The sequence below is a fragment of the Dipodomys spectabilis genome, unplaced genomic scaffold (assembly GCF_019054845.1).
Source record: "Dipodomys spectabilis isolate Male_0828 unplaced genomic scaffold, ASM1905484v1 ptg000001l, whole genome shotgun sequence".
NCBI classification, from domain to species: Eukaryota; Metazoa; Chordata; class Mammalia; order Rodentia; family Heteromyidae; genus Dipodomys; species Dipodomys spectabilis.
The window spans coordinates 3,812,476-3,831,646 of record NW_024870678.1 but is presented as its reverse complement, the minus strand read 5'-3'; the positions used below and the strand labels follow the sequence as shown (position 1 = coordinate 3,831,646).

The following is a 19,171-nucleotide window of genomic DNA, read 5'->3' as shown; positions in this document are numbered from 1 at the left end:
GTGAGAAGTGGAGGAGGAAAATGAGAGAACAGATTGAAGATATGTTGATGTAAAGGAGAATAGAGAAATTGGGAGAAAGGGAGGTACTTGGAAGGAGAATGGGACCAACAGAAGTTTTTGTTGTTAGCTTTGCTAGGATGGGTGAAATTTTATGCTGAGGACAGTGAAGGAGGAAATGATGTAGAAGTAAGATAGAATAATTAATCCCTACGGCTAAAATAGGACTTTGCAGCCTGGCCTAGAACTTTGCCATCATGTGAAATGGGATCTGAGGAGAGATTTTTTTCTTTGACCAAAACAAGTTACAAGAGTCTAATAACATAATTCAGCTACTTTATAAAATTGTAAGTTATATATGGTGATGATATTCTGGGTATTAAAGACACTACTTTCTACTAGATGACTATTTATTTTCAAGTCAGGAATGGAATTGAAACATGTTGAGAAAAGATAGCAAAACTCTTGGTGATATCTCAACTGGTCTAAATTTGCTTCAGACCATTAATGTTCAAGATTTTCTACTTGTCATTTCCAGACTTTTGAAAAACTACGTATTGTACTTTCTCACACATTTTAAAGTTGATAGCTAACATTACTAAGTTTAAATCATTTATTTTTGTGATGTTGTAGAAAATAACTTTTTATATCATGAATATTGTCTATAAAATGGAATAGTTAATTCTGTTTGACTCGATGAATTTTTGAGACCTCTGATGTATTATGTACAATGAGTTAAGTTTGACTTATGGATTTACTTAGTAAACCATCATTACAATTAATATAAGAAACCCTCAATGTTTCCTATTTGCCTTTGCTAATTGCTATGACCTACCTCTCCTTACTCCTTCTATTTCAACACTTTGCCTAAACAACAACTAATCTGTTTTCTGCTACTGTATGTTAACATTTTATGTGTATATGCTGGTTCAGAGGTTTGAACTCAGGGACTTGTACCTTCCCTTGGCTTTTTGATTAAGGCTGGTGCTCTGTCACTTGAGTCACACCTCCATGTTGGGCTTTTTTAGTGGATAATTGAAGATAACAGTCTGAGGGACTTTCCTGCTCTGGTTAGTTTCAAATCTCGATCCTCAGATCTCAGATTCTTGTGTAGCTAGAATTACAGGTATGAGCCATTGATGCCCGGCTAGTTCACATTCCTTAAAAGCTTGTTTGGCTTCTTTTGCTTATAATAATGGTTTTTAGGCTTCATCTTTGTTGTATCTATTCATTTTATGCTGAATGTTATTCATTGTGTAACTACTATTTAAATGAATAACATTGGTATGGATTTGTTGATGGGTGTTTGGATTGCTTTCAGGTTTTGGCTTTTATAAATACAGCTCTTTTACCATTCCTGTACAATTCTTTTTTTTTTGGACATACACTTTTAAGTCCTCTAAGTAAATACTTAGAAGTAGAATGCCTAGTTGTGTATGTTTAACTTTAAAAGAACTGTCAGGCTTTTAGAAAGCAGTTGTGTCATTGTGCATTTGCACAGGCAAGGTGAATGGGGTTGTTTCACACTCTTACTATTTTAACTTTAGCCATCTGCATTCTATCTGGAGTGTAATGATATCTTGTGGCTTTTAGGTGCATTTCCCTAATGACAAATGATTTGACTCCTTTTTTAATATGTTCATCATGTACTTTGGTGAAGTAATTGTTCAAATTTTTGCTCATTTATCTTTTGGGTTGTTTTCTTATTATGGAGTTTGGTAGTTATTTATTCTAGATATCTGTACTTTTATCAAGTAGGTTATTTGCAGATGTTTTCTCAAGCTCTTTGATTTGTCTTTTCAATTCTTAACATTGCTTTTCAAAAGCAAAAGTTATGTCAGTGTCTCATACATGTAATTCTAGCTACTTAGGAGGCTGAGATCTGAGGATCATGGTTTGAAACCAGCCTAGGCAGGAAGCCCTAGAGACTCTTTATCTTCAATTAACCATCAGAAAACCAGAAGTAGAGCTGTGTCTCAAGTGGTAGAGTGCTAACCTTGAGCACAAAAACTTGGGGACAGTGCCTGGCCCTGAGGTCAAGCCCAGGACAGCAACCCCCCCAAAAAGTAAAACTTTTTAAGTTTGGTGAAGTCTGTTGTGCTCTCAACCCCTTATCCCCCCTGCGTGCCCCCCACAGTGCAGAGGTTTTTGAATTTAGGGCCTCCTTATGCTTGCTAGGCAGGTGTACTACCATGTCTCTAGCTCTTTCTTACTTTAGTTTTTTTAAGGTAGAGTCTTGGGTTTTTGCATAGGGGCATCCTCAATCTGTGCTGCTCCTACCTAGCTGGGACAACAGGCACACTTCACTAGGCCTAGCTCATCAGTTTAGATGGGGTCTTGGTAACTTTTTGCCCAGGCTAGCCTTGAATTGTGGTCTGCCTCCTGAGTTTTTGGGATTATAGGTGTGTACCACTTTGCCCAGACTGATGAACCATTTAATAATTGTTTTTTCTTGTAATGATTTTTATTTATGGTATTTTTAATCTAAGAAGTCTTTGCTTAACTCAGATAGATTTTCTGTTCTATTTTAGAAGATTTATAGTTTTACATTTAAATTTGTGACTTGTGATGCATTTCTGTTAATTTTTGTACCTGGTGTGAAGTAAGGATCAGAGTTCCACTTTATTAAAATACACATGTGGAATTATAGTACCATTTTTAAAAGAACAATAGACTTTCTCCACTGAATTGCTCATGCATGTAAGTCAAAAGTCAATACATAACATGCGTGAAATAATTTCTAGAATTATTTTGCTATTCCATATACTATTTGTCCATCTGGATATCAGTATTACACTGCTTTAATGAATAAAATTTGTAATACTGAGACAGGCAGTATAAATCCTCTTTCAAAGGGCTATGCAGAATGTTTCTTCTTGAGTTTTGATAGTTTATGTCTTTCAAAAGGACGTGTACATTTCATTTAAATGTTAACTGTTGGTATTAAAGTATGAACTCAGAGCCTCTAGCTCTATCATTTGAGCTATATCTGTAGCTCATCCTTATTTATTTATTTATAGTATTAAGGGCACTTTATTATCCACTTCAATAGAATCTCCCCGAATTTTACCCTTTCTTTCTTTTATTTTTTAGTAAGGAAAAAAGCCTCTCACTTCCATTTCCCAGATTTCATTTCAAAAATGTTATTTTATACAACTAGATGCGCAAAGGCATAGTACCTTTGTGTTCCTCTTTATCCTTAATTCTTTTTTGTCCATCGTGGGGCTTGAACTCTGGGCCTGGGCGCTGTCCCTCAGCTCTTCAGCTCAAGGCGAGCGCTCTACCACTTGGGCTACAGCGCCACTTCCGGTTTTCTGGTGGTTTATTGGAGATAAGAGTCTAACGGTCTCTCCTGCCCGGGCTGGCTTTGAACCGCGATCCTCAGATCTCAGCCTCCTGAGTAGCTAGGATTACAGGCGTGAGCCACCAGCGCCCAGCTTATCCTTAATTCTTTTAATATCTGCAGAATCTACAGTGAAGTTCATCCCTTTCTAGATATCTACAAACCTATCACATTTTTTGTCCTTATCCAGTTTTAATGATGACTTCAGGCAACCATCTCTTAGTTTCATCAATAATCTCTTTCTTTCATTCTTTCTGTTTATTATTTTTTTCATTAAACTCATCTGCATTTTCTCTTACTTGTTGTAGTTTAATGTGCTCTACTTTCCTAATTTCTTGAATTAAAGATTGCTGAGGCCATTTATTTGAGAGCTTTTCTACTAGAAGCATGTTAGTGCTATTTTCTGCTGTGTGCCTCTTAGCTATTTCCTTCAGATTTTCTTCATTTTCACTAAGTTCAAACAGTATTCCAACACTTCCTTTAATTGTTCTTTGAGTCAGAGGTTATTCAGAAATACGTTACCTAGATGTTATTTTAGAATTTTCCAGCTGTCTTTCTGTGACTGATTTAATTCAGTTGTGTCTAGAAAATTGTACTTTACATGAATTGAATTCTTTTTAAACTTACTTTGAATTATGGCACAGAATATGGTCTATTTTGGTAGCAGTTAACTTACACATTTGAAAAAATGTGTATTCTGCTATTCTGTAAATTCAGTTACTGGTTTTCTGTCTTCTAACAATTATTGAGAGGAATTTTAAAGTTCTGATGATGAGTGTGGATTTTGCAGGTATTTTTTTCTTTCAGTGCTATTTTTATTTTCCTTCAAAGTTGTGTCTCCACCCTTTATGTCTTGATCTTCCTTGTCCTTTGCTCAGTAATTTCAATGAAAGTGATGCTTTTGAGATCTGAACTTGGGGTATAAACCTTGGGTATTTATATTAAGTTATCTTAAGCCTCAGCTAACTAACTGCATAGAGACATGTAGACTACAGATAAAGATGAGAGATCATGTAGAGCAGAGAAGGCACATCTGCCAAGCTATCTTGGGTTAGCTAGTCCCCATGCTACCTGGAAGCTGTCCACAAACACAAGTGAGTTCAAGCATGATTAGTAGAACTTCCCAGCTGTGCTTAGCCTAAATTGCTGACTTGTCGAATCAGTTGTTATTTTAAACCATGAATTTGCGGGGTGATTTGTTGCAAAACAAAAACCACCAGAAAAACAATGAATGTCCTTAATAAACCTTACTAAATAATAGAGAAGTTGAAATTTTAAAATGCTCTATTATTGATAAATGTATATCTATTTTAAACAGTCTAGAAAAATGTTATTGGCAAGGAAAGACTTTCACAAAAGACTAGTTTCATAAAATGGTGAGAAATAAGTCCTCTCTTTTGTATCTTCATCCATTGACAGAAAAGAAAGTGAAAATGTTTCATTGCTTTTAACTTTATAATCTCTAACTCAATTTAGTTCAATAAACTTTTATACTGTGAGGAATATAAATATAAGATAAATGACTAAAGTATATCTGCATTGCAATTCCATAATTGCTTCTGTTCTGCTGAGTCTTAAAAACATTTGGTTATTGATTATGTAAAAGACCAGGCGAATATCTAACAATTCAGCAAAACATTGTTTTTATAGGCATAGACATAATGGATTTTGTGATCATACAAAATAATAATTCATAAATCCAAGCTTTGGTTCAAATATCTTCTAATATAAAAGAAATATAATTCTATAAGATAGGCTAATAACTAACCATGGAAGATTCTGCTTTAAGAAATCCTTCCCTCCCTCCTTCCTTCCTTCCTTCCTTCCTTCCTTCCTTCCTTCCTTCCTTCCTTCCTTCCTTCCTTCCTTCCTTCCTTCCTTCCTTCCTTCCTTCCTTCCTTCCTTCCTTCCTTCCTTCCTTCCTTCTTTCCTGTTTTTTTTCTGACAATCCTGGGGCTTGAGCTAAGTAAGGGCCTGGGCTGTCACTGCACTTTTATGCTCAAGGCTAGTACTCTTGACTTTGAGCTACTGCAGCATTTCTGGCTTTTTGGTGGTTGATTGAAGAGTCTCACAGATTTTCCTGCCTGGTCTGGCTTTGAATTGTGATCCTCAGTCTTAGCCTGTTGAGTAGCTAGGATTATATAGGCGTGAGCCATCAGTGTCTGGCAGTTTCAAATGTTTTAAACAAGAATGCAAGTATTTTTTACTTCTGTGTACTCCATGCATTTCATTTAATTCTCAGAAATGATTAGGTTAAGTAAGTAGGATTAGCTTGAGATCTTCTGCACAGTTTATAAACTTTAGAGCCAGAGTTCAAACCCATTGGTGTTTAGATTCTGTACTTTTAACAACTGAAGGAACTATCCTTTAAGTTTTACAGATTAAGTATATTAGCAGTGATTTTGCTACAGGGAAAAAGAAGCTAATTTTTTTCAGCTGTTGCTAGACTATACAATTGGCAACATTAATTTGTTTTAATATTTATATGACACTAAAACTGAAAGAGGCTTCATCTCATGAAGATCATTTGTTGAACTTTACTTTCCATGAGATGAAGATACTATTCTCATCAGTAATTTGGATATTTTCTATACAGATTATACTTTTGCTGGGTAACTAGAATTTGGAATGGAATTTGGAATACCTTTGGTATTTTAAAAAACATTATAGTTCCAGCACTGTTCAGACTATAAAAGAAATATTTTGGTTAGAAATACTGTAGCACATCATTTTTCTCATTAAGAAAGTCCTCTTCCTATCTTCTTTCTTATTTGTTTTCTTGATCCATTAATCTTTTCTTTTTCATAAGCATTCATCTGCTTTTCTATTTCTTATTTCATATATGATACAAGATAAATACCCTATTTTGTTTAGCTTACTTTATCACTTTTTCTCATGTATAATTTTTCCTCCTACTTTGTTTTCTTTTTCAACATTGTGTTGACTTTTCTGGGTCTTTGCCTCATCATATGAACTTTAAAATAAGTTTGTTAATATTCACAAAATAACCTCCTGGTTGATTGGGTTTATGCTGAATCTATAGTTGAATTTGGGAAGAACTGACATCTTGACAGGATCGAGGTCTTTTATTTTTATTTTTTTAAATCTACTATGGGCTGAATGAGGGGTCCCATCTCACTAGTACATATGTTGAAATCCTAACCCATAATATAATACTAGGAGACGGGACCTTTGGAAGTGAAATATAGGTCATGAGAGTAGAACCTTTAGTATCTTTATAAAAGAGATGAAAGAGAAATCTCCTAAGATTTCTGTTGTATGAAGACAAAAGGAGAATTGGACAGTCTGCAACCTGAAACACGGCCCTCCCAGGAAACTAGCCACAGTAGCACCCTGGTCTTTGGCCTTCAGAACTATCAGAAATACATTTTTTTTGTTGCTAAGAGATATTTAGTCTTGGTATTTGGTTATAGCAGTTCTAAATAAGACACTATCTATGAACTTCAAATATATTTTCATTTATTTAGTTCTTCCTTGATATCTTATGAGTTTGTAGCTTTTTTATATATACCTTGTACATATATTGTTAGATTTATATATATATAGTTAATTTTGAGAGTACATTGTAAAGGCCGTGTTTCCAATTTTACTTGTTCATTGTTGGTATGTAGGAAAGCAGTTAACATTTGAATATTAAGCTTATATTCTACAGCCTTGTTATAATTGCTTCGTTCCATTTTGTTGTTATTCTTTCACATTGTCTATGCAGATAGTCTTGTCATCTGCAATTTGTATACCTTTTCCCAATTTGTAAACCTTTTGTTTCCTTCACTTACTGTATTAGCCAACATTTTTAGTATAATATGGATAGATTTCCTTGTCTTGTTCCTGTTCTTAGTACATTGTTTATGCTATCTTTTTGTCTGCATCTTGAGGTAATCACATTTGGTTTTTTTAGCCTGTTGATTCCTTGAATTAATTATGCTCATTGAATTTCAAACATAAAACTAGCCTTGCATACTTAGATTGAATACAATTTGGTCCTGGAATATATTTTTTAATACATTGCTAGGATCTATATGCTATTTTTTTTTTTTTTTTTACGAATTGAGCCTCTATGTTTATAAGTAATATTGGTCTTTAGTTTTCTTTAGTTGTCTGTGGTTTTAGTATTAGTCTACTAGTTGTTTTATTATATCTTGTGAAACAATAAATATGTGATTTATATGAAAAATCTTAGTTTATATCTTGCTTGTTTTGGGAGTACTGAATACTGAAGAAGTTAAATTGTGAGTTGGTCACAGAAGAGACTTAAAAAACAGGGAAGGAAAACTGGTGGCTCACACCTGTAATCCTAATTACTTAGGAGATTGATGACCGAGCATGAAAGTTCATGAGACGCTTACCTTCGATTAACCACCAGAAAATCAGAAGTGAGGCTGTGGCTCAAACTGGTAGAATGCTATCCTTGAGGAAAAAAGCTCAGGGACAGTGCTCAGTTCCTGAGTACAAGCCCCACAACTGACAGAAAAGAAAAATAAGAGACAAGAAGCAGAATTTGTTTCCTTATGTTCTAGCACTGCATCCCCTCACAAAAAATTCTTAAGTATAATATTTATTCATATTACTTTTACTGTAGACACTCTGAATACAAAATACACTCGCTGAAGTGCTCACTATGTCAGTATGACAGAATTAGTTTTACCATTTTTGTGCTCTTTCAGAGTTACTAAAAATAATCTTGAGATTTTTTTTAAAGCCCAATTGTGATAACAAATTCCCTCCCATTGTGTGTTCTCTTTAGGTTATTTTTTATTTTTATATTTGTTACCCATATTAACTGAAGACTTCTCATCTGTTAGGTCTTGACTCACATGTCCTTTCAAAGAGGCTATATATAGCTCATCCTTAGTTTTTCCTGCTAAAGAGCCAGTTCTTAGAGAATAAACTGGCATTGTTTAGTGGATTGAGAACTCTAACAGGCAGGCATCATTACAGCAATGCATTGAAAAGATACAATCTCTGGGGTTGTAGTAGATAGCAAAAAAAAAAATAACTTTATACTTATTTTTGAAAAAGCTTTTCTTAACAAAATGTAAAAAAAATTAATGGAAGTATAATAAGCAACAATATACTGTTCACTATAAGCAGTAGTTAAGTAAGAGCTCATATATCTTGAACATGTAAAATATCTGGGTAAGTAAAGCTTAATCTAGTAAGCTAAGTTATGTTTGAGCAACAATCCCCTATTATCTGAGAGTCTTACATCAAAACAAAGAAAGAAAGGAAGAAAGAAAGAAAGAAAATCAGCTCTTTGGAGTTGGAGGTATGGCTCAGTTGGTAGAGTGTCAGTGATCAAAAGCATCAGGTACTGCGTTCAACTCCTGGTCTCAGACCTAGAGGGGCCGGGGGAAGGGGGCCCTGGGGGTAGAGGCTTATGTGACTATGATAAACATACTCCTAACAACCCCTAGAAGAAGATAGGTTGCTGAATTTGTTCGTCTAACGGTATGGAATTTCTGGATTAGTTTGGTTGCTAGTTAACAGAAACATCAACTAGTGCCTTTTTAAAAAAGAACGTTAATAAATGAAATATTATTTGGTAGAAAATATATGTCAGTTATAGCCACATATATAAACTGTAAGATACATTAAGACATTTAAATGTTGAATGAAGTATATTGCTATTTCTGTGATATAACCAGTACAACTTTTAGTTTCAAATATAATTTGCTTTTATGTGACAGAAATATATATTGTGTTTTCAAATTAGGCTTAATATTCTAAGAAAACCTGTCAAGATGGTATTCTTGAATTCAAAACATTTTCATTTTAATACATAAACAAGAGTTGAAAATTTGCTGAAGCTTTAATTGTTCTAGAGCCATTTAAAGAAAGTTGCTTGTTGGTGATTGTGGCCTTAAAAGTAATACTGCTTTCAGTTAGTTGGCCATAGCCCAACACTGGGCTCTACCGAGCTCCATCTGGTGTCAGTGGGAGTTGATATTTGAAGAGCCCTATCAAGTGCCAAAAGATGAAATTGAAGATGTGGAAAGAATCTTGTAATGTCATTCCACTTCACTGATAGCATTACTTTTCTCAAAATCTGGCAGTGTCCCTTGGTTGTCTCAACTTCATTATGCATCTTTGTCAAAGGATATATAACAGGATTGCATGGAGTTTAGGTATAGAACCTCGCTTTCTTCAACACAAAGTTTCCTCTTCCCTAATGCAAAATTGACTAGAAATATATCTGTACATAATATTAGGATACAATCACAGGCTTCAGGGAGTTTCTCATATAAATAAGGCAAGGTAAATAAGGCACGAGCATGGAAAATTGAAATAATGCTTTTAGAAGAAATTCAAAAAAGGTAATGAGGCATTAAGTGGTTATTTGGTTACTATTAATAATAAAACTAATTCAAAGGTTCTCAAATAGTGAGCTGTAATTCAAAGGAAGTAAATAACTCATTATGAACTGGGAATATTGAAAAAGTGTTCATGGAGAAGGATTTATTTAAGGACATTGGCTTGAACTACAAGACGAGGAAGGAGACACCTTTCTAAGTAGAATAGCAGTTCAAAGAACAGTTTGTCCATTAACTCCAACGTGAATCATGTAATTTTAAGAAATTTGTCAAGCTAATGGAGAAACCAACTTAAGTTCATTATAGATTTTTAGCTTGAGGTTAATGAAACTCATGTGATAGTTTTTTTTAATTCATTCCCTAAAATTTACCTTTGGCCCTATATGAGATTATAAACAAGGTATCTTAGAAATAGTGCTGTCAGCTTCTCATCTTTTGTAACAGCTTCCTTTCCAGAGGCAATCAACTTTTTTATGGACATGTCTAATACTAAAAAAGTTTTCTTAAGTTTCATCAGTGTATTAGTTCTAGATTAGCTAATTCTAGATCAGCCTCACTTCAAACTAGGAAACAGTAATGACCAAATCTACATTTGACTCTATAACAGATAAGAAGCAAATTTAGAGCCAAGTACAGTAGCTCAAGCCTGTAACCCTAGCTATTTGAGAGGTAGAGATTGGGGTATCACAGTTCATTTGTGAGATACCATCTTAAGCAGTGGCTAGGTAAGTTGCTGTCATCTCAAATTATGGGGAAACACAATGACCAAGTACAGGGGCATGTGCCTGTCATCCCCACAAGGAGTAGCATGAATAGGAGGGTCATAGTGTAGTTTGGCCCATGAATAAAGTGAGATCCTATCCTAATGAATGCAAAAGGGAGCTGGCAGAGTGGTTTAAACAGTAAGAATACCCACCTACCACACACAAAGCCCTAAATTCAAATTCCAGTACTGTAAAAAAAAAAAGCATACTTAAGTATTCATTGATAGTATATGATATATTGGTTTCAAAAGAAGGAGCGATTTAATAAGTACCCTCGTATTTAAGAAAAGCTGTAGATTGAATCAATTGTAGTTATTCTACCACAGGTGAAATTGGGAAGTGAGCAAAATTGGGAGGTTGCCAAGTTCTGTTGGTATATGAACACCAGGTTCATACTTTTGGGTATCCTAGCTAGACATCATCCACTTCAAGGTGTCCTAGAGGTATCTAATTTAGCCCTACCAGATACCCCTTTTGTAATTGTAGCATATTATGGCCTGCCATCCTTGTTGCCATTAGGATGTTCTTAGCAGATTGTTTTTTTCAGATTTTTTTTTTTTTATCGTTTTTTTCTTCTGCTGGTCCTGAGGCTTGAACTTAGGGCCTGGGTGCTGTCCCTGAGCTTTTTTGCTCAATGCTAGTGCTCTACCACTTAAGCCGCATTTCTTCTTCTGGCTTTTTGGCAGTTGATTGGAACACAATCTCAGGTGCTTTCCTGCCCAGACTAACTTTGAATTGTTATCTTCAGATCTCAGCCTCTTGCGTAGCTCAGATTACAGGTGTGAGCATCTAGTGCCTGGCTATTCTTATGTTTGTATACTCTAACAATCTCTTGAGTTTTTCCCTCTGTAATTGACAGTTTAACTGCTAGGAGCACTGGAAAATATTTTTAAAATCTGGGAATTGCCTTAGTTTTTTTTATATCTTCAGTATACTTGATCACTTTTAGAAGCACTTGTGTTGCATGGTAGTTGCACAAATTTTGGGGTTATTATGGTAGTGTCATTAGCTGTGACCTAAGGGAACAAGTGAACAATTTCCAAAATTAGTTATTTTATATTCTAGTACAATATAATTTGGTGTTCTTGTTAGGTAACAGTTTCTTTTCAGTAATCAAGTTAGACATTGTTAAATTATGTTTAATTGGTTCATTTTGTGCAAAATTTTAACAGAAAATATAATTTTTTATATTTAAATCTGAAATGAATTTGATTTATATTTGCTTGCTAATTAATTTATACCTTTCTGGAGTGAGAGTTTTATTTTCACTCTTCTGAATCTGAAAAAAGATGCCACATTTTTAAAGCTGGTATTGGAACCTCAATTGGAATTATATAGTTTTTCAAGATTAACAGAGTACATTTTAAGTCTTTAGTGTGTGTAGTGTGTGTGTGTGTGTGTGTGTGTGTGCGCGTGCATGTGTGCATGCTGATTCTGAGGTTTGAACTTAGACCCTGAACCCATTTCTGAGTTGTTTTTTTTTTTTTTTGCCTGAGCTGCCTTTGAACTGTGATCCTCAGATCTCAGCCTCCTGAGTAGCTAGGATTACAGGCGTGAATCACCGGTCCCTGGCTGGAAAAGCCTTCTTTACTTTTTTTTTTTTTTTTTTTGTCAGTCATGGGGCTTGAACTCTGAGCCTGGGCGCTGTCCCTCAGCTCAAGGCAAGCGCTCTACCACTTGAGCTACAGCGCCACTTCCCATTTCTGAGTTTTTTATTCAAGGCTTTCACTCTACCCCTTGAATCAAAACAGCTCCACTTTCGGGTGTGTGGTGTATAATTAGAAGAGTCATGGACTCTCTTGCCTGGACTGGCTTCAAATTGTGATCATTAGATTCCAGCCTCCTGATTAGCTAGGATTACAGGTACAAGCCACCAATCCCAGCTTTATTTAACTCTTTACAACTAAGATTTTGATAGCTGAGTTTGACAAGTGACTACTAACATTTCTAAGAACTAAGAACTAATGAGAAAATGAATATGGTAATTAAATTGAAGTAAAGGAAAAATGTTATTTTTGCATTGCATCTGTAAGACTGTTTTAATCACAGTGAGAGAAATTTTCTAGATGAGAATAATACTTTAAACTGTTTATGTTGTTCAATATTCCTCCAAGTTTATGTGTCTTATCTCAGTAACCTAAATAATTTTATTTACATTTGTGTGCCTTCCCCCCGCCCCCTACTTATGCATAGTTCATCTGTCTGTATCTTGGAAATACAAGGGAGACAAGATTTTTTTGCCCTCTCAGGTCTATCATTTAAGCATTGATCGGTAAGCAAGTAAGAATAATGTAGTTGAGTGTAATTGGTAGAATTTAGATAGATTCATATATAAATAAAAACTTAGAGTTTCAAAAAGTAGCTGGTTCCATTTGCCTACTCTATTCAGCCAGGCTTTAGAGGATAGGTGATACTTGAGTCTGGTCTTTTTTTTTTTTAATTGTGAAAAGGGGTTACAATTACATGGGCAAGATAATGAGTACATTTCTTATCAAGCATTGTAGCCTCCTCCTTTGTTTCCCCTTCCCATCACTTCCCATCCTCCTCCTGCCCCCCCCCCACCCAATCCTCCCTGCTCCCCCTCCCCCCCCACCAAAGTTGTAAAGTTTGTTTTCCACATAACGACTTGTACATCTCATTGTTGCAATGGGAGTCTAGTCTTTAACAAGTGAAAAAAATCTCTATAAAGATGAGAAAGCAAAAAGTAGGCAGAGAGTAGCATGAGAAAAGGTGTAAATGTAGAAGACATGAGTATAAGGTGGGAAGATACTAAGAAATGAGGTCAGAGGGGCTCAAGGAATCTTGTAGGCTTGAACTTTATCCTAATAGTAAAAAGGCATGGGTGTCTATCTTGCAAGAAGTAGATATTGTCAGATTTTAAAAATTGTTAGTATACCTAAAACAAGCAAACAAAAAAGAATCAATAAGCCCATAGCAGTTGGGTTTATCATAAGAGTATTTTAAATAAAATAAATATTATATAGTTCACTCCATTAACAGAGTAAGAGTAATAATCAGCATAATAAATGTAGGAGAAACATTTGACACAATCAGTATTATTCATGATTCAAAACAGTTATTTAGTTTTGGATTATTTGATCTGTGAGTTGTTGAATATCCATACATTTTAGATTCTTTAATCCTCTTAGGAGATATATTAACATTCTAGAACAAAAGCCTCTTCATGTAAGCAATGGTTTTATTAGAATAATTGTGATGTTACTGTTAATTCATTGTGTGGCACATTACTTTGAAATTAAATGTTTGAAAAATAAAAAAACAAGTTACTGCTGGATGTGCCATTGAGTGCCTGTAATCCCAACACTCAGGAAGTCAAAGCAAGAATGGGAATTTGAGGCCAATTTGGGCTAAGAAATGAAAAGAAAAAGCCTTTTTTTCTGTATATTGATATTCTATTCATTCAAAACAAAACAGTTTTTGATTCCGTTAATTAGGTAATTCCATTTTTGTTGTTAAATTTAAGAGTCTCACTATGTACTGTTTCAAAATGAATAAGGTTAATTTTTTTTTGTTTGTGTTTTACAGGTGAACTGGCGTAGAGATCAGTCTCAAGATGCCATTAGTGAAAAGAAACATTGATCCTCGGCACTTGTGCCACACAGCACTGCCTCGAGGCATTAAAAATGAACTCGAATGTGTAACCAATATCTCATTGGCAAACATAATTAGACAACTAAGTAGCCTAAGTAAGTATTTTATATCAATCCCCAAACTATAGTATTTTATCTCAATCCCCAAACTATAGTATTTTATATCAATCCCCAAACTATAATGTATATAATTACATAATCTATAATTAATTTGGGAGGATAATTTGCTATAAAGACTATATCCTCAAAACATTTATTTTAAATATATTAATGAGTTTTAGGGTGATTCCTTTTGTTTTTTTTTTGTTTGTTTCTGGGCAAAGAAAATAACAACCTTTAAGAATAGAATCACCTGATGTTTGAGAATTACTGAGGTAGTTTTAAAAATATAATTTGATCTATGTAAGGTAGAACCAGAATAGTACTTTTGCTTGGCTGGTAATCTCTATTACTGTCTATAGAGGCTTCAATTATTTGGTATTGACACTAGTATCTCTTGTAAAATGTATTTTATTAGTGTAGGCAAATATTTTCATGTCATCAGAGATTTAAAGTGGAAGGTGTGAGGTCATCACTAGTCAGAGCATTACACTAGTTGAGTAAGTTTTGCGTAATGGACATGAGAATGTGAGTTAGGGGTCTTAATAATATAGTACAATGTGGAAAGAGAATGTAGACTTGACTGCTGACAGAAAGAAGCAGATTAGCCAGATGCCATCAGAAAGTGCAGAGAGGAGACTTTATAAGAGTACAGTCCTTGGTAAAGAATTAAATTATTTTTAAGCTGGGCGCTGGTGGCTCACGCCTGTAATCCTAGCTACTCAGGAGGCTGAGATCTGAGGATCACGGTTCAAAGTCAGCCTGGGCAGGAAAGTCTGTTAGACTCTTATCACCAATAAACCACTAGAATACCAGAAGTGGCGCTGTGGCTCAAGCAGTAGAGCGCTCTCCTTGAGGTGAAGAGCTGAGGGCTAATGCCCAAGCCCAGAGTTCAAGCCCCATGACTGACCAAAAAAAAAAAAAAGAATTAAATTATTTTTCATTCTAAATGTAATCAGGTAAGGAATTTTAAACAGTAAATCTGATCTGTCTTCAAAATTGAGGGGCTAGCTTTTAGTCAGACAACTGTATTTCATTTTAAAGGTAAAAACAATGTGTTCTTACACTAAATATTTTCCAGCTGGTACTACTACTATCCTGTCAGCCATACTCATCAATATAGGTTCTCTAATAGTCGTTGGGTTTTTCTTTTCCTTTTATTTAACTTGTTCTTCCTTTCTGTAAGTGAGTATAGTCATTCCTTGTGGCGGGTTAGTTTCAGGAATATTTTGGGATACAATATCTACAAATACTCAAGTTCCTTAGATAATAGGGCATAACATTTGCATATTACTTAAGTACATCCTGCCAGGTACTGCACTTTAAATCAACTTTAGATTGCTTATAACACTTAATATACTAGAGGTATTATTTAAGTAGTTCTTATGCTTTATTATTTAGGGAATAATAAATAGGGGGAGACCTGTACGTGTTCAGTACACAAGCAACTTTTTTCTAAATTGCTGTCTAAAATTGAATCTGTAGATATAAAACCTATGGGTACAAGATCAGTAAGGGCTAAATCTATGCAGCACAGGATAAGTCTGTTTTGGGTATCGAAGTCTGACCATCTGTCCTGGAGGGATAGCAATATTGGAAGTTACATAGATGATGATCCTCTGCGTGTCATGGAATTACATCCAAATAACTGTCATAAGTTGAATTTACCATGTTGAAATGCATTACCAAACATCATAGCTTAACCACACAGAATACTATAGAGTATCAGTTGTTTCCCCTTAGGATCACATGGCATACTGAAAGCTTTGGCTTGCTGCTACTTCCCAGCATTATGAGAGAGCCATTGGACCATGTATTGCTATCCCAGGAAGACTGATGTTCAGAATTTTCCAGTATGATTTCTACTGAACCCTTGTCACATTTATATAATTGTAAAGCTAAGAAAAATTGTCAAGTTGAATCATCATGAACTGAAGAATATTTACCACTGCAGTCATACCACCAGCTCTCAGGAGTCTCTGGCTCCTGTGAGATCAGTAAATTTTTGCACTGCCTATGAAATACTTGTAAAAATAAATATTGTCTGCATTTGTTTTAATTATTATCCTTATTTCTGTTGGTGGTTATTTCAGATTAGTTCCTGGCAATCACTAAAATATTGCATTGCTGATTTGTTTCTTCCTTAGAACAGCTAATATAAAATGTTCCTTAAGATGAGTCAAAAAAGTGTTATAATGTATTAACTATATTGTTTAAAGAAATTTTTGGACTTTTTTGTCATCTTAAACTGATTGACCTAGTGTAATAAGACTCCTTATAAATATTTTTTTGTTGTTGTTTGTTTTTCTCTGTTGTGGGCTTGAACCCCAGGCATGGACACTGTCTCTGAGCTCTTTTGCTCAAGGCTGGCACTCTTACCACTTGAGCTATAGCACCACTTCCACTTTTCTGGTGATTAATTGGAGATATGAGTCTCATGGACTTTCCTGGTCAAGCTGGCTTTGAACCACCATCCACAAACCTCAGCCTCCTGAGATTAGGCATGAGCCAGCAGCATCTAGCAAATCTTTTTTTTATATATACACGACTGCATCAGTATATTCATACCAAGACTTATGTTAACAGCATGGAAATAACAGTAACTTTGGACAAAACATTCATTAAATGTATAATGAATTTTGAATCTAATATAGCCATCTTGTTTTAGAAACATGCCCAATATAGAATTTAGAATTAACATGATTAAGTATGATAATTTGCATACCAACATTTCTTAGGTAACATAGATGAAAATGTAAGGATTTCTTGAGTCTGATAGAGTCCATATAAGCATCATCTGTCTAGTAAGCACATAGTCACATAGCTACCAAATTCTGGATATAAATATAGTACAAAAGTATGACTAAATTCGATTTGAGTTGTTTCACATCAGAATTAGAGACTTTATAGACATTTTCTAAACAGTTCATAGAAATTTAGAATCAAAGAGAATATTATAGCAAGATATAGGCACAGTTTATTACACTGAGATTAACTTTTCTGGCAGTTTTCCCACTTGACATAGTTGAGAACTTGGAATTAAGTTTAAAAGGCCTCTTCATAGCTAGAATAAATAATCCCCCACACTAAAGAGCCATGTACATAAAATAAACAGGAGATCTCTGACTCAGGGCCTATTTACTTTTACTTTGGTGGTTCAGATAGATTTGATTAAATGATTTGTAAATGTGCTTCAGAGAACTTAAAAGAGAAATAAGAGGGAGACTAAGTAAAAGGCAGCATCACTGAAAATAGGTAGCTTACAGCAAAGAAAAATTGAAGAGGCATGAGGCTATTTAATGTAAGAGCAAATAGTTACACATTTCAAGGCTGTTTTCTAGACTAGGATAAAAAAAAACAAAAAAAATTGATTTTCCTAATTAATTCATGGCAATGAATCCTCAAGAACAGGCTAAATTGTATTTGAATTTGTATTCATTTTATTTAAGAAGACAGGAAAATTTAGAATTTATTTCACTATTGTTTTATCTGGAATAATTAAGATAATCGTTGATAACATTTAATAACCTTGTATTATTTAGAAACCCAATTTTTAAAATCTAAAATGGTTCTCAATAATTGAGGTTTTCACTTTATTACTAGCACCAAAACTGCTTGAGAACACAGTAATAATAAACTGGGTTTACAGGGTTCCATGTGACATAGAAACTAATAGCTGCCTGGCTTCCTCTGGAAAGTATATGCCCAGTCATATTTTATTAGAATTTTTTTCCTTCTAGAATAAAATTCTTTGTAATAGGTAATTAGTAAAAAAAAAAAAAAAACCTATGAAATACTTCTAAATTTCTTTACCATTTTATAGTTGTTTTTATTTAGAATCTCTGATGTCCTAAAGAATCTTTTACATTCTCTTTCTTTGTTTTTCTTACCGAATATAGTTGATCCATACTGCCGGGAAGAGCTGATAAAAATCACAAACATAATTTAGAACATAGAAATTTTTGTTAGTCCATTTTCTGTTGCTACAGCAACATATCTGGAACTGTATACTTATATAGAAAATAAGCATATTTGACTTGCAGTGTTGAAGGCTGGATATCCAAGATTGATTAGCCTTATCTTATCAGCCTCTGAGGAGGCCACTTGTGACTGGGATACAACATGATGAGGAAGCAAAAAGGGAATGGAAGCACTTGTGTACATAAAAGGCTAAGAGTATGTTAGCTTGACTTTCTCATAACCCACTCTCTTGAGAACTAATCACTCTGTGAGAACAGTATTAATCCCTTCTGAGAATGATGTACTAGCCCTAAGTTTAGATCTTACCACCATTGACACTACACCAAAGACTAAGCTTCACTAAGCTTTATATAAACCATAGCATTATAGATAAATAGCAAGCTAGAAAGAGAGTAAGAAGATGGATAGGGAAATTTTTACTAGACACATAGAAAAGTAGATAATGGACTTAACACTATACTATATGATTAAGGCACATGTTTTTTGTCCCAAAATAATCTATCTCATTTAGTCAAAGAATCTCAAATATGGTAAGTAGAGAAAATATTCTGAACATTATGGTCATTATGGTCATTCATATATTAACATGAACATTCTAGCATGAATTTTAGATAATAATAATTGGTTTAAGGAATATTCATAGATGAAATCATTAGGGAAAGTCTGTTGAATGAAATGTGACTTGAATTGGGAAAAATAGGAAAGAAAGTCAACATGTATGACTTAGACAAATGGAGGCAAAAATAAATGAATACATATTAAAAGGGGGAGAGGCTAAAGAAATAAGTGATAGACTGAGATGGCTCAAGTCTAGGAAGTGCTAGGCCCTAAGTTCAGTGCAAGATGAGGGCAGGAGGACATATATACAGAGGAGAAAAAAGATGATGTAGGACCTAGTCTACTAGGTGAGAGGGTTTACATGCAGCTTCATGGAAAGGGAAACACTGTAGGTTCTTAAGAAGTAGCACAATACATTTCAGGATAGTTGACATTCAGATATGTACATAGTGTTTCACATTGCAGACTTCATTCTCACTTCTCTGA

General features: G+C 34.5%; 1 protein-coding gene across 2 annotated transcripts in view; it reads left to right on the top strand.

Moving 5' to 3' along the window:
- Wasf1 (WASP family member 1) overlaps positions 1-19,171 on the top strand; it is a 42,618-nt gene that overhangs the window by 12,732 nt on the left and 10,715 nt on the right. For both annotated transcript variants that reach the window (XM_042692479.1, XM_042692416.1), the window contains exon 2: positions 13,983-14,143. In XM_042692479.1, coding sequence (XP_042548413.1) covers positions 14,011-14,143 — 133 coding nt within the window. In that variant the 5' untranslated portion in view covers positions 13,983-14,010. The remainder of the gene's footprint in view (positions 1-13,982; positions 14,144-19,171) is intronic.